Source organism: Eumetopias jubatus, unplaced genomic scaffold (genome assembly GCF_037043125.1).
Source record: "Eumetopias jubatus isolate StellerSeaLion01/CBP00866 unplaced genomic scaffold, mEumJub1_p1.0 scaffold_10, whole genome shotgun sequence".
Lineage (NCBI taxonomy): Eukaryota > Metazoa > Chordata > Mammalia > Carnivora > Otariidae > Eumetopias > Eumetopias jubatus.
In genome coordinates this window covers 36,349,168-36,365,177 of record NW_028274816.1, presented here as the reverse complement: position 1 = coordinate 36,365,177, position 16,010 = coordinate 36,349,168, and the positions used below count along the sequence as shown (strand labels likewise).

At 55.1% G+C, this 16,010-nt stretch overlaps 1 protein-coding gene across 1 annotated transcript; it reads left to right on the top strand.

Moving 5' to 3' along the window:
* Positions 1-4,781: 4,781 nt before the first annotated feature.
* Positions 4,782-14,291, top strand: CIBAR2 (CBY1 interacting BAR domain containing 2). The gene is made up of 8 exons (XM_088026922.1): positions 4,782-4,801; positions 5,770-6,004; positions 7,669-7,737; positions 7,812-7,907; positions 8,852-8,968; positions 11,347-11,460; positions 13,268-13,369; positions 14,172-14,291. The coding sequence occupies exons 1-8, from the start codon at positions 4,782-4,784 to the stop codon at positions 14,289-14,291; spliced, it is 873 nt and encodes a 290-aa protein (XP_087883048.1).
* The last annotated feature ends 1,719 nt before the right edge of the window (positions 14,292-16,010 follow it).

Below are 16,010 nucleotides of genomic sequence, written 5' to 3'. Positions count from 1 at the left end.
CGCAATCAGCACCCCCTGGACAGGAGCCCCACCAGTTCTCTGGTCCTTCAGGGTTTGTATTACTTCTGTGTCCTCTGTGGCCGGCCCCAGAGAAGGGATCAACGGCCAGGCTTGGAATTTAGAGGGAGTTTCCTGTGGCTGTTGTAGCAAATGACCACAAACTTAGTGGCTTAACACAACGCACGTTTATTATCTCATGTCCCGGAGGTCAGGAGTCAGAGCAGGAGGCAGAGTCTGGGGGTGTGAAAGGTAGAGAGGATGAGAACCCCACCCCCGTCCCTTCCAGAGGCTGCCCATCACGCGGGACTGAGCCACTCTGCTCCGTTCTTTATTGCTCTTTGCCAATTCAGGGCCCAGCGCCTGGGGAAGCACACTCTACCACCTGCTTCTCCAACACCCCTCCCAGCCATACCCCTCCTGGGCCGGCCTGATGCATCCCCCATTTGGGACGGAGCCATTTCCCAGGGGTCTGGACCACCCTGCTGCTTTCACCAACCAGGACCTGGCTGGGGGGCTCCACCCACCCCATTCCCCCTGGGGCCTCTTAGCATGACCCCCAAGATCCCTGCACACATCCCCCAAACCAGACTCAGAATTGGAAGAAATGCTGGGCCCTGGCAGGGTCACAAATGCGCTGCCAAGTGTGGGGTCTGCAGAAGCCCTGAACTGAGCCCCCATCTGAGTCCGTGCATTAGCCGGCTGGCTTTGCTGTCTGAGAAATGTCCATACAGTGTAATGCGGCTGCTGGAAAAAAAACAACTAATTTGATCTTTGGCTGCACTGACAATGTCTGAGGCTTGGATCTGGGAGGGAAGAGCTCCCTGAGCCCAGTTAGGTCGGACTACATGTGGGGACGGGACCCCTGCAGGCTCTGGCAAGCCCTCTGCCCATCTGGACCTGGCACTTCCATCCTGCCCTGGGTTACTACGGCCAGACGCTGAAGGTCCTTCCCAACACCTCCCCAAAGTGACCTGATGAGGGCGGACGATTACTATGCCCTACTTCGCCGAGCCTCAGTAAGGGGTCCTGGCCTGTCCTGGGACCAGCTCTGAGCCCTCCACCAAGCGTGCAGCCCAATCTTCCAGGAAACATCAATGACCCCAAATGGAGCAACGTTCTCCAGAACAACTGGCCCAGAGTCCACGAAAATGTCAGAATCAGGCCAGCTAAAGACAGCAGGTGAGCCTGGATCAGATCCTGGAGCAGGAGAAAATTATGTTTGCTTATTGACTAAAATGACATTATTAGGACAAGTATGAACTCTGAACAAAGTCGGTAGATGAGATAATAGAATAAAATAATATGTTAGTTTCCTGATTTCACCATTTGTACTGTGGCTGCCTAAGAGACCTGTCCTGCTCTTAGGAAGCACCCATGGAGTGTCTGGGTAAAGGGGCATCGGGTCTGCAGCTTGCACTCAAGTGGATCAGAGAATAACATACACACACAGAAAGAGAGAGAGTGAGCATGGTAAGACAAACTCAGTAAAATGTTCCCGATTGGGGAATTTGGGTGAAAGCGTTCTTGCATGATTCGTGTACAACTGACACGGTTTCAAAATAAAAAGTTGCAAAATAGAAAAGTCAGTATCTTGAAAGAAAACAAGGTTGAGGAGCAGTTCCCAATTTAAGGAGACCAAGTAGACTGGGGCAGGAATTGCAACCCCCCCCCGAATCAGCAGGAAAGCCAGCTCTCGGGGACACGCATGGGACGGTGGGGGGCGCGGGGATTTCGAGAGGGGGTATTGCTTCCGTGTTAATTTCCTAGCTGTGACAGTCCCATGAGGGCTCGTAGGGGAACGCCCTGGCTCTCTGTAGGTGCGCGCTGGGGTCTGGGCAAAGGGTCAGGATGTCTGCATCCCTTGCAGGGTTCGGCAGAAATATGTTTACAGGACAGAGAGAGCCCACGGGCTCTACACCCACCGGTTCCAGCGGCTGTGTTTTCAGTTGTTCTCAAGGACTCAGACCAGCCCGCCCTGAGAAGGGGTGTGGGGTGGAGAGCCGGCAGGAGGGGGTGCGCGGGGGGGCCCCTGCAGCCCCGCTGCTCCCTGTCCCCCCGCTGTTCTCTCTCTGGCCGCAAGAGGTCTCCATGTGGTCCTGCGGGAAGGTGGTTTTGGAAAGTTCCTTAAAGTCTCTAAGATGTGAATTAAAACGTCGCCCTTTCTCTCCGACTCCCCCCTCCCCGTAGCTCTTTCTGCCCTCTGTGTTAAGGTGGTGTCTTCTGGGCTGTCCTCCCCGCGCTGGGTTTCCAGGTCCCCTGCCACGCTGCCCCGCACGCCGGAGGTTCTCATAAGGGGGTCTCTGCTGCCCTCCTGTGGCCATCGCCAACAATACAGACGCCCCTCCCGGAGGGCAGAAGCCTGCAGAGCTTTGCAGCTTCTCCTGGTCCTACAAGAGCGGGGCGTCTCCAGAGAAAGGGAACCAGTCCCTCAGAGAGGAGGGCCGTATTCTAAGGAGCTGGCTCGTGGGACTGTCCATCGAGCGGGCTGCAGGCCTGGATGTTGCTGGCAGGGGACACGGCCGAGGAAGGGCACTGGATTTAGTGACAATGAAGAACGACTGCAAAGGCAAGAGGAAGTGAAGGGAACCGAGAGCGAGGAAAGGCCACTCGTCTGCAGAGCTGCACGAAGCGGGGAGGGCTGGGGGAGTCGGTTGGGAAGCAATTTCTCCATCAGGAGGAGAGGCTTGCTCCGGCTGAAGCTGGCAGGAAGGAGTGTGGAGGGACAGGAACACAGAGCGGGGATGCTTGTTGGACCAGGGACCAGATCCAGAACCCAGGGCAGAGGCACCTCCTCCGTGTGGGCGCCTCTCAGCATGGACAAGACTCTCTGCCAGGCTCGCTCAGGAGGGGCTTCATCAACCAAAGGGATCATCAAAAGTATAGGGCGCAGGCGAGAAGTCAGAGGACCCGGAGAAACCAGGCAGGCCACCAGCCCCTGTGAGGAGACAGGCGACCACGTGGGAACACAGCAGTGCTGTGGGGAGGGAGGGGGTGTGCAAGTGTCCTGGGTCCACCATACCAAAATGGGCATTAACACGACAGAGGCTGACGCTACAGTCTGGAGGCCAGAGGTCCAAAATCAAGGTGTGGGCAGGGCTGAGCTCCCTCTGAAGGCTTCGGGGGAAGATCCTTCATGCCTCTCCCTGGGGAAGATCCTCTTCGTGCTCCTGGTGTTGCCGGCCATCCTTGGCCAGTGGCCAGGTCCCTCTAGTCTCAGCCCCTGTGTCAGGCGGCTGTCTCCCTGGGTCTCTGCTTTCTCTTCTTATAAGAACACCAGTCGTTTGACTAGAGCCCATCCTGTTCCAGCATGACTCGTCTCAGCTAGTTTTATCTGCAAAAACCCCCTTTCCAAAAGAGGTCCCTTCCGGAGGTTCTAGGGGGACATTTTGGGGAGATACTTTTCAACTCAGCACAGCCTCCAAGAGTGAAGCGGGCCAAGAACGTGAGGGGGGTGGGAGCGGTGCGCTGCACAAAGTGGGGGCACAGGAGCTCAGGCCCCAGCCCACCCAGCGTCCTGCAGGGCACCGGTCAGGGGAAGTGGCGTGCCCCACACGGAGCTGCCGCACAGGACGACGCTCTTACGTTTACGTGCTGCCCCTGGCCTGCAGGGCACACAGGGCACAGCCAAGTGCAGGGAGCGGGCAGGCAGACGCACAGGGAGAGGGGGTACCCAGGACCCGCCGCGGGGGAGTGGTCACCACCCTGGGCCGATGTGCGGGGAACTGCAGGGCAAGTCTGGCCCTGCCCTGTCCCTTTACCCTCACACCAGAGACTTCTTTCTCCCAACGAGGACAGAGCAAGGAGATACTGTCCCATTTTACAGGGGAGGTGACTTGCCCGAGGTCCCACAGCAGGGCTGGAGTCTGGGATTTAAACCTGTGTTTAGCTGACTCTAAAGTCCTTGCTTTTATCTGTGCTTAAAAAAAAAAAAGGCCCTCCACTCTGAAAACCTGCGGACACACCAAATGAACAGCCGCATGCAGGGAGTCCCAGCGCAGCTGGTTGCCAGCGTTCTGCTATGGGTTCAGGCCGCACCTGCCCCTCCTCCCGCCGCATCTCTTAGTGTTGCCACCTTCATGCTGCTTTAGGTAGAATGTACATACAGTGAAAGATACACAGCTTCCACTTAGTAAAATGTGTTATACCTTAGTACCGTTTCATCACGTGGTCTTGGATTTTCTTTGCGTCCTCTTTACTTTCTTACTTTTCTGACAATGAGCAAGAACTGTTTTTATAAATGAGGGGAAAAATAAGATGATGACTGAAATGTTAGAGAAGTCCCTTTGGGCTGGGGGCCCCGCCCCCTCCACTCAGCTACAAGGCTTCAGGACCCCCCAGATTCACTCTGGGCTTTCCCATACAGCCCCTCCCCAGGAACCAGGTATCCTAGGACCCTGCTTGCTGCTCCCAGAATTTGGGGGAAGGCTGGGCGGCAGCCCCTCATGGCTGAGCCCCAAGTAAGCTCCCCTAAATCTGGCCTTTGTCCAGTCCTAGGGAACCCCCACACTGCCTGGTTCTGCAGAACCTCCACCCCCAAACGAAGGGCATGGGAGGGACCCTTCCCCCCAGCCAATGCGAGGCTGGGCAAGGCTGGCCTGGGGAGAAGTTGCCAGGCAACCAGCTGGCGCTCCTCCCAGGGTGCCTGTGGGTGGCCATGTTGCCTGGCAACCAGGTGGCAGCGTCCCTTGAGCCCAGCCCACACAGCTGCGCCCAGCCCTGCGGGACCCCTGGGGCCCTGGCCGTACTCCCCTAGCCTAGGACAGCTGGTGCCTCCCATCACAATGAGCATTGTTCTCTCCAGGTGAGTGGCCCTGTGCTGGCCTTGGCTGGGAGGAAAGGGGAAGCAGGTTTTGGGGGCCTGATGCACCAAGAGCGATGGGTAAAGGGTGCTCTCCCTCCCACACCACCCCCACCTCAAGGTCAAGGGAAGCCCAGGGAAGCTTCCAGTGTCTGACCTCTGCTTCTCCAGCATTATTGTCCACAGCTCTGGGGTAGCCAAATTCAAAGGATCCATCCCCTCTTTCCCTCATCGGCTCACCTGGGAAACCTCTCTTCGTTCCTCCAAGCCCACCAGACACCGCGCCCCTGTGGCATCGTCCCTGACCGCACCCTCCCTGATCCTATCAATGCGGTCTTACAGCTTTGCCTGCCCCTTACCCATTTGTTTTGGCGCCTGGTTCCTCTGAGCTTTGCAGACTCGAGGGTGCCTCTGAACCACTGGATGTGCTTCTGTAAAAATGCAGCCCCTGTTGATAGTAACAGGGAAACCGTGTTTGCCCCGAGGGGAGGGCCTATGGGAACTCTCTGTACTTTCCTCTTAGTTTTTCTGTAAACCTAAAACTGGCCCCCCAAAAAAGTTTATTAATTTTTTAAAAACCTTCAGTGTTCAGAGAAGGGAGAGAATTTCAACAGCTCGGGGCAGGGGGCGGTGTGGAGGAGAATGGGCGGATTTTGGAGGGAGGGGGCCATTGCAGCTAGGGATGGTTGGAAAACAGACTAACTCCCCCAGGAAGAGTCCCAGGGAGGGTAAGGCTGGATTTGGAGCCAAAGCACCCTTTGCATTCCTGCCAGCCATTTGATCAGCCTTGAGGTCCAGCTGGTCTCCCAAATCTGCCTTGATAGAACCGTGAGCATTACTGGGGGAGCGGGGAGCAGGCACCTGGCTCGACAGCTAGGTGGGGGGTGATGTGTAGGTGACCCCTGTGTCGCTGTCCTGACCTACCTGGATGTCCTGGCCCAGAACAGCCTCTCAGGCCCCCTCCTCCCCAGGGACAGCCGGGTGAGGGTAATGGAGAACACCGTGACCAATGCCGAGAAGTACTTTGGCCAGCTCTGCTCGCTGCTGGCTGCCTACACCCGCAGGACGGCTCGGCTGCGGGACAAGGCTGACCAGCTTGTCAAGCAGCTCACTGACTTCGCCAACACCGAGAACCCAGAGCTGTGGGCCACCATGAGGAACTTTGCCGAGGACCTGGCCAAGGTGCAGGATTACCGGCACGCCGAGGTAGGCGGGGTCGCCCAGGAGGACCAGGGTGGGGGTCTGAGGGTGGGAGCCGCCCTGCGGGGGCCACAGCTAAAGAACACCTCTTCCAAAGGCGTCCCTGAAGGGTGGACACTCACACCATTCCCTCCCTGGGGTCTCGCCGCCCTTTATGGGACTGAGAGCCTGGAGGCTCTGCGGTGTTGGACACAGGCCAGACAAGGCAGGGGCCCCGGGAAGCCAGGCCTGAGGGCTGCAGCTGTGGGCTCTGCGAGTCCCAGGCAGGAGGCACAATCCGGGGCCCAGGATCCCCAGAAATCCTGGCGGGGGAGGGCGAGGAGGCAGCAGAGTGTTAGGGAGATGACTGAAAATACACACCTGCCAACCTAGGAAAGCCCTCTGTGTGACGGCAGACCAAGATCCAACCAGCTTTTCTTTTGAATAAGCACGAAATGAGACACACTGTGGGTGATACATAGGTGCCTGCGCTCAGAAACCTCACTCCCCGACAGTCGTGCAGAAACCACCCCACGCCCACCATCTCAGGACAGGTGACCAGATGGTACCGTTGGTCCCACGGGTCTCCTGAAATCCACCTGTCAGCTGGGCGGCAGCCTGTGTCAGCGAATCGCCTCTCCCCCAAGGAAAAGTAAAACTTCTCCTATCTCTGAAACCAGCAGGTCGGAGCCAGGCCCCAGAGCAAACTCCCTGGAGACCTGCCGTCCTCCATGTTTACGTTTCAAAGAGATGCCTGCCATGCCTGGCTTGTAAACCATCAAGAATCTTATTAAAAAGGTTTACATAAGTTCCAAAGGGACAGAGAAAGGGATTTACAATTGCAGGTTTTCTAAAAGAAAATGCTGTAAGGAAAGCAAGGGGAAAAGTCCCTCTTCCTTTTGACTCCTGGGAAAATTGTTATTAAGATTTGTGTTTACCCCAGCAGGGTCATAAGCCTTGACAAGGAGAAGGAAGGGGCCTGGTGGGGATTCCAGATCCCCTGGCCCATCTGGCAAGCCAAGATTTCAAGGGATCCCCCTGCCACTGGTCCTCAAGGCATCAGCCTCACCTGAGAACTTGTTAGAAATGCAGAATCTTGGGTCACGCTGAGGACGTGCTGATTCAGAACCCCTGGGGGTGGTGGCCGGCAATCAGGGTCTTAAGGGGCCCAGGGGAAAGGAATGGGGGGCTCCTAGGTCTGGCTCAGTTAGGCACCAACTCAGGGGTGTGAGGCATCCCCCTCACAGATCCTGCTGTGCCCTTGGGGGGCTGCACAGCACGCTCAGCTCAGGCAGCTCTGAATCCCGGGCTGTATTGTGTTCCAAGTGAGTCTGTCTAGTCCCTGCAGCAAGGTCGTAAGGCAGTCTGGAGAACCGGAATTGCAGTGACTCCCAGTGAACTGTCATGACACCCTCGGTGGGCACAGTTGTTATACCCATTTGATGGGAGAGTAACAAGGCTCGTGAGATGAAATGTATCGCCCCAGCCTTTGGGAGGCAGAGCCCTGAGCAGAGGCGGGGGCTCACAACCCTCTACGGGGCAAGGGAGGGAGCCTTGTGTTTGCGCAACCCCCACGGGCTCCCGTCATGCAGCACGTGGCACTCTCTAAATGTAGGCCGGAGGCCCCACAGGCTCCACACACCTCCCTGGTCCTGTCTGCTCTGACTCTCTGTGTGTCCATGCTCCCCCAGGTCGAGAGGCTGGAGACCAAGGTTGTCAGCCCCCTGAAACTGTACGGGGTGCACATCAAGCAGACACGGGTGAGCAGGGGGCACTGCCCGACAGGGTCTGGCCCACCCGGACATCCAGGAAACAGCCCTCCTCTGTCCTCTAGGCCGAGATCAAGAAATTCAAACAAGTCCAGAAGAACGAGATCAAACAACTGGAAAAGCTGGAGAAACTGAGGCAGAAGTCCCCTTTAAACAGGCAAATGATCGTATCCTTCGGTCGGGCCTGAGGCTGCTGGGCCGGGGCAACCATTTCTCACAGCGGTCCTCTGGGTCGGGGCTGCTGGTTAACCTGGCTCCTTAACAGCACCTTTCTCAGTCCCAGGTGAGTGCCCCAGGGCTGTGTGGGAAGGCGGAATCTCATGCAGGTGACGAACGACTTCACAAAACAGCCAGGTGAGCTTTTACCTGGGCAGCTGTGTGCAGAGCCTGGCGCTCAGGATGCAGGTCAAAGGTGCAGGGCAAGCAGTGGGCTGGGGGCTCTAGAGACCTGGGTTCTGTCCCCTCGTTCACACTGTTCAGTAAGCCAGCAAGTCACCCTGCTCCGTGCCCCCACCTCCTTATCAGGGCTACTTATGAATGCTCACTAGATGTGGGCACCTCTAGCTTCATGCCCATTGTCTAGATGGGGAAACCAAGACCAAGAAAGGGGAGCTGCCCAAGGGCACACAAGGGAGGCCAGGGGCGAACCTGGAACTCCACTCTGAGGGTGCCTGACTCTAAAATCCAGGTTCTTCATGTGCCTGGCGAGGAGTCGGGTCAGATGAATTACTTAATTACCTACAAACGTTCCACATGCAGGAATTAATTATTATTGAAAGTGGAGCACCTATTATAATAGCTCAGCAGGTGCCCACAGTTTAATTCCTACAACAACCCTGCAAAGCAGGTGTTATTACTACCCCCTGCTTATAGGCAAAAGGAACTGAGGCTCAGAGAGGTTTAGTGATTTGCCCAGGGTCACACAGCTAGGAAGCAGGTCCATCCAAGCAGTGCCTGGCCCTTTCACCATGGTCCTACTTGGTCTTTCCTTCGATGACCAAATTGGCAAGAGATGTCCATGAAGCAGGAGAGAGGACCCAAAAGAAGAACGGAAAAGGACCCAGAATAGTGTCTAAAGGCCAGAACCACCCCATGACACTTCTACCCCTGGAGCCAGGCAGAGACCAGTGTGCAGAGGGCCTCAGCGGATGCCAGCCGCACCACCCACCAGCTGGAGGAGGTGATCGACACCTTCCAGAAGCAGAAGCTGAAGGACCTACAGGTAGGTGGGGTTGGCCCTGTGTTAGAAGTACTCTGGCCTCACGTATGAGTGTTTTCATACGTGTGTGTGTGTGTGCGCATCTGTGTGAGTGTGCACGCATGTGTGTGCATGGTATATGTGTGAGCACATATGTGTGTACATGAGCAGGTGTGTCCTGGGCTCCCAGGACAGTTCATCTTGGCCTAATCCTGGCTGCAGGGGGAAGGCCCTGCCTCCAAGCACCCAGGTCCCGCTCCCCACCAGGAGAATTTGGCAGACTTTGTCCCCCACCAAGTCCCCCGCTTTCCGCACAAGGACCCACAGCATTTGTTCTAACCTCCTCCTCTCTTTGCCCTTCACTGAGCAAGCCATGTTTAGGTCAGCAGGGGGTTACAGGTGCTGCCTCCCTCCACACCCCTGCCCCCTTCTTCAGGGAAACTCACCCAGACCCCCAGGCCAGTCCAGCCCTGATGGTAATTCACTACTCTGCTCCCTCTTGGTGCAGTTATCCCAAGGGGATGAGTTAATCGTATCTTTAATTCACTCATTAATCCAACAAATATAGAACACATACCTACGATGTGCCAGGCGCTGTGCCTGGAGCTGGGACATCACAGCCAGAAAGAAGAGCAAGGCCCCTGTCCTCATGGAGTTGACACCTTGGGGAAAGACCCATGACGCATGCAAATCATGACGGAGTGAAGAGTGTTGGTGGGGGGCACCTTGCTGTTCCATGCCTTCCCCCCACACTGCATGTCCGTGCCACAGGGCATGAACACACGGGGCACGATGTGGCACCTGCCTGCCGTGTCCCTGCTGGGTCCCTGCACTGGGTCCAGGGCCTGGCACTTTGCAGTACTCAGTCAATATTTGGGAAATGAATGCACAAGGAGAGAACCCGTGGTGATGAGTGCTCAAGCATCTATGTTGCAGGCAGGACCTAAAACTACCAGCAGGCCATTATTAAGCACCTGATGTTTATGAGGCCTGAAAGCAGGGCTCTGTGGAGTGCCAGCAAGAGTTTGGGATGAGATTCTTGGCTTCCAGTTAGGGAGCAACAGATGAATGCAGTTTAAAATAGGCATCCTTTAAACTTTGGGGATTTAGTTTGTAAGAGGCACTTATCCAAGCCATCCCCGAGAGAGCCCTCCCAGTTCTGAAAGAGCGGAAACTCAGAACTGGAGGTAATGTTTATCACTGTATCAGGTCTAGGGCCCATGTCTAATAAAGTGATCATATATACAAAAGAGCTCTCTGGCTTCTGTGAAAGCATGTAAGTGATGCTTTCATACAGGGGTTCGCAGAGCTGAGCGTGCAGCAGGAATCTCCTGGGGGGCTGCTTAAAACGCAGATCCCCCAGCGATGAGTCCACCCACGAGTCCCATTCCGTGGAGCTGGGTGGGACTGGAGAACGTGCATTTCTGACAAACTCCCAGGTAGGGCTGGGGCTGATTTGCGGAGCCCAGACAGAACTGCTGTGCTAATAGATTCTCGTAGGGCTTTGTAAACTCGGGCCACCCTTTGTCCCTGCTGTGCAGATGAAGACGCTGGGGCTCAGAGAGGATTGGTCATGTCCTCGGGCCATATGCCAGCGAGTGGCAGGAGAAGGCCTGGGCCCTGCCGCTTGATCTGCAGAGGTGACCATGAGGCCAGCCTCCCAGAGGTGGCCAGGGAGGAGCCAGGAGGCAGGCGTTGCCATCCGTCTTGGCCCCTCTCTCCTCTCCTCTCCTACGCTGGCTTGGGGACTTCCTCTGAGCCCGCCTCCTTCACCAGGGACTTCCAGTGTTTGTGTGAAGTGGGGTGTTTCCAAACTGCAAGCTCCCCCCACCCCAGCACTAAGCCTGTGTCCTGCCGGGGCCCAAAGCAAAGTGGGAGCCTCAGTGAAGGCCTGGCACGCAGCGGGGGCCCTCCCTGGGGCCGGGCGTGCAGGAGGAGCTCTGTAAGAGCTCATTGAGCTGAGCAGAGCCATCTGATCAAGAGAAGCCAATACTACGTTTTGACAAACTGGCTCGTCAGGTTGTGAGATCCACTCACAGCCCACGGGGGACAGAGGCTGCAGGTTTTGTAGCAATCCCCCTGAAACACCTGCCCTCAGAGGGAGAGAAGCAAATGTGCCGATGAGCCCAGGTGACAGAGCAAAGCAAAGGACGTCCCTCAGAAAGCCTTCACCAAGAAACAAGCCCTCTGCGTTTCCAGAACAATTGCCGCGCAAGGCAGCTTTTGAATGGGAATGTATTGTCTGTTTAAACAAAATAAAAGTAACACGGGCCTAGGACCTGTCCCCATAAGAACAGCTAACACCCTCCAGCCCTCCAGCCCCCTTTGTCCATATTCACAATGACCCCAGGACTCCCCTTGTGACAGTGTTGCTTATGTAATTCGGGCTTCTCTCCCCATAGAAAATTTTTTCAGACTTTGTCACCATCGAGATGGTCTTCCATGCCAAAGCGGTGGAGGTATATTCCAGCGCCTTCCAGATCCTGGAGAGCTATGACCTGGAGAGAGATCTGGAGGTATACCCCTCAAATGCTCCATTTTCTACCTAATGGTGTGGGGCTCAATTTGAGTTTAGGTATCTTGATAGAAAGCCATTTTTATTGGCAACATTTTGCAACTGTTAGAATTTTGAAGACTCGTTCTGATGAATTCTTTTAAATATCTGCCCCTGGCTACCAAAACTAGAGGTGGGGGATTTTCCCAAGTCTATCATTCTGGAATATCAACCTGTTCAGCATCACTCAGGTGTTTAAAAACAAACAGATGCGTCAACATTGACAAAAGGCATTCCAGGCCGATGCTTGCCACAGATTAGATACAGACCAAGTGGTTATATCATCCTCACCTCATCTGATGAATATCAAGCACGAGCTGATGTATCTGTAACACGCTGCGCCAGTGCCCTCAAACAGCTATCACTCGCTGTGGTTATCTTCTGTGGTTCTGGGGTGGGTGGGCTCAGCTGGATGCTCTTATGTGGGTCTTTCCTGGGTTTTCAGTCAGTTGGTAGCTGGGGCTGGGGTCACGTTAAAGGCTCCCTCCCCCATATCTGATAGATGATGGCTGTTATCTGGATACAGGACAGGCTTCTTGGTTTGCAGTGTTCGGTGCAAAGTGAAAATGTGGGCCCTTCGTTCAATGATTATAAAGAATTTCAAGAGAGTGACAGCAGAGTATTAGACCAAACACAGGGCGCTTCTGAGCTCGCGAGGTCCTGGGTCACTTACTGCAGGAGCTGCACACCCACACAGGCCCGCCTGCCTGGGTCCGCAGGGGTCTGTAGCCCGAATGCCTGCCTCCCCGAGGCCTCTCCAGCTGGTGTGGGCTTCCTCATAGCATGACAGCTGGTCTGCAGCAAGCATCCTGGGGCGCCTGGGTGGCTCAGTGGGTTAAGTGTCTGACTTGATTTCAGCTCAGGGCATGATCTCAGGGTCGTGAGATCGAGCCCCGCGTCCGGCTCTGTACTGGGCGTGGAGCCTGCTTCAGATTCTCTCTCTCCCTCTGCCCCTCCCCGACCTCTAAAAAAATTTTTAAAAATAAAAAAATAAAGCATGCATCCCATGACAGAGACAGGTAGAAAATGTACCATCTTTTATGACCTAGCCTTAGAGGTAACTTTTGCTTCTGCCACAGTCTATGCTTTAGAAGTGAGTCAGTCACTAAGGACATATTCAAGGGGAGGAGAATTATATTCCAGCTTCTGATGGGCAAAGTGTCAAGGAATTTGTGGGTAAGCTTTCAAACCACCACATGAGGTTAAATGCAGACCAAACAGGCTCTGGTGTGTTCACTCATCTCTACAATATTATTATTTTTTTTAAATATTTTTATTTATTTGAGAGCGAGTGAGAGAGAAAGAGAGAGAGACTGAGAGAATGAGTGGGGAGAGAGGCAGAGGGAGACGGAGACTCCCTGCTGAGCAGGGAGCCCGATGTGGGGCTCAACCCCAGGACCCCGGGAGCATGACCTGAGCTGAAGGCAGATGCTTCACCGACTGAGCCACCCAGGCGCCCCACTCATCTCCACAATATTCTTTTAGGGGCAAGAGCAATCTCTAATTTTTCTGTGTGACTATGGATGTGTTCCCTAGACTCTCTGGGCCTGTTTCCCCATCTAAAACATGGGATGATGACGCCCACTTACCGGGCTACCATAGATTAGCTGGAGGAACACATAGGAAGCTCCCAGACAGGACCCAGTCCAGGTGGGGGTTCCGGTAGTACCAGCTGTGCATTACCTTCTTCCCCTTCCCCCGCCCCCCTCCCCCTGCCCCTTCCTTCGTCTCCTGATTGGAAACAATCCATCCTGGTCTCTCCTGGGCAGGATTTTAGAGCCAAGATGCACGGGGTTTATGGACATTACAATGCTCGGCCACTCAAGGATACCATGCCTTCCCCAGCTGTCTCGTGGGCTCTTACTGGCCAGGTGAGCACTGGGGGTGGGAAGGTGAATCCTGTGATGAGGGAGAGGCCATCTGAGGACAGGGATTTGCATGAGGTCCCGAGGAGGAGGCACTGCTTAGAGAGTGTGTAGACCTGCCCTAGGGTCTGACCTGGACTGGCCCGGAAGGGAAACGAGTAACAGGCTCATCACCAGGCAGGTGCAGCCACCGTGTGTCCTGAGCGCCCCCTAGAGGCATCCTGAAGTGTGTCCACTTGAGAAGCAAGGGCTCTCTGGACAGGTCACTCCTGTTTCCCAGCCCTTGGGCCCATGGGTTTCAGAAGTCCAAATTTCTCAGACTTTTGAAAAGTCAGATGGTACACAGACTCCATGTTCTCCTACAAGCTCAGCAAAGCACATTTCTATTTCTGCAGGAAGACCTCTGATGGCTCAACCCAGTAAAGACAAAGACTCTAAGCAGCCTCGTGCCAATCAGGGGAGGTTTAGTCACTCAGCGAGTCGGGGTCCAGGGGGAGCCTCGCCCCATAGTGGAGGGGGCAGGCTTCCTGAATAATTCTCTCTACAGGCAGTGAAGCAAGTACGGCCCCCACCCAGCCCACCTGGGTCCAAACTCACTGCTCCCAAGCTGTGTGACCTCAGGAAAGTGCCTTAACCTTTCTGTGCCTCAGACTCCTCCCCTGCAAAGTAGGGCTAATAACAGGGCCCCCCTCATAGGGTTGTGGTGAGTACCAGGTGAACAAATTTACAGGAAGCTCTTAGAAAGTGCTCGATACTTGTCGCTGCCCTTAATATTACTGATATTGTGCTGATGACCGTGACCATTCAGAGCACTCAGGCCACCATACGGAGCCAGAGGAGAGACGAGGAGGAGGACAGCACGGAGCACTCTGCCGAGGAGGACCCCGTGCAGGACCTCAGGGGACAGGGGCAGGCACCCCAGCAATAGGACCAGAGCTCCCCAGCTGGAAAGATGGGGGCTGACCGCAGATGCTCTGGGCTGGGGGCACAGCCCCCCGGGCGAGTCTCGTGTCCTCTGAGCCTCTGTTTCTTCATCTGTGCAACACGGGCAATCTCGCTCACCTGACAGGTCACTCTGAGGATCCACGGGCTTAGCATGGTGCCTGGTACACCACAGGTGCTCAATAAATGCAGGGTGCATCTTAACCTGAATCGTGCTGGGTCTCACTTCCCACCTTATGACCTGCGGACTCGGCTGTTTACACCCTCGCTGGTGTTGAGAACAGGGTGGCTTCGTCTCCCAGGGCTGCTGTAACAAAGCACCGCGAACTGGAGTTCACTCTCTCACAGCTCTGGGGGCCTGACGTCTGAGATCAAGATGTGGGCAGGGTGGGCTGCTGCTGAGGCCGTGGGGGAGAATGTGCTCCAGGCCTCCCCCCCCAGCCTTCGGAGCCTGCCGGCCATCTTTGGCATCCTTTGGCTTAGAGACACGGCACCCTGATCTGTGTCTTCACCCTCCCATGGCATTCTCCCCGTGTGTCTGTGTCCAAATTCCCTCTTTTTATAAAGACACCAGTCCTATGGCAGTAGTAGGCCCCGTGTGACCTCATCCTAACTAATTATACCCACAAAGACTCTATTTCCAAATAAGGCCACATTGTGAGGCACTGGGAGTTAAGATTTCAACATAGAAGTTTTGGGGGGACCTGAGTCACCCCTAACAAGAAGGTGAGGGAAGGAGGTGAGAACCATGATTTTCTTATCAACAAAGTTAGGGAACTCAAAGCCTTCATAGGATCATTGCAGGATTAACATCCTTACCACAATGACGTTTATTATCCCAAATCCAGCTCTATGGCACCTCCTCAGGGAAGCCCACCCTGATTCTACCAGGAAGAACACTCATTCCAAAAATAACTAAAACATTCTATATTTTCTGTATAGTAATTTGTCAAACAACAAATAGATTACATCTTACATGTAGTCACGCTTTATACTATATATTGGATCTCATACCTTTATGTGCATATGTATGTGCACACACGCACATACACACAAATGTACATCTTCTTCAATCTCAGCTGTGTCCCAACCCCACTAACAGTTTCTACAGAAAAATGGCCTTGCTTATTCACCTGGTGGGCATGGAGCCCGGTGGTGCCTGGCACACAGTAGGTGCTTGTCCCTTCCTGCTCTGACCCCAGTGCCCCCAACGGACCAATGGTTCTGAATTCCAGGGCTGGACTCAGGCAGAGCCTTCCTCGACACCATCTCTGTGGATGGCCCCTTGGGAAGCGGCAGAAAAATTCAGAGCTTCTCTCTTTTGGGGGAGCAGGAGCATTCCCGGCACTGGGGTGGCAGGGCCCTGAGGTCCACTGCAGACAGCGCTCAGACGGTTCAAGGGGAAACCCTACTCAGGGCCGTCCAGGAGCCCTAAGGCACGTGCTTCGTAATTTAGCCACGGAGGGGAAAAGCTGCCCTCTGCAAACTGCCAGACCCTGCCAAGGATGCAGCAGTCGGTGCTCCTGGACTGGAGGAATCCGTTCCGTCAGCGTCTACACTGCCCACTCTCACTCCGTGTGGCCCCGATCAAAGTCCAAGGCGGCTTCAAGAAACACAACACACAACCCAAACGCGGGTGCAGCCCGAGGAGCCCGAACAGCCAAAGCAGAGAGGAAAGACCAGCAAGCTGGAGGCCTCACGCTCC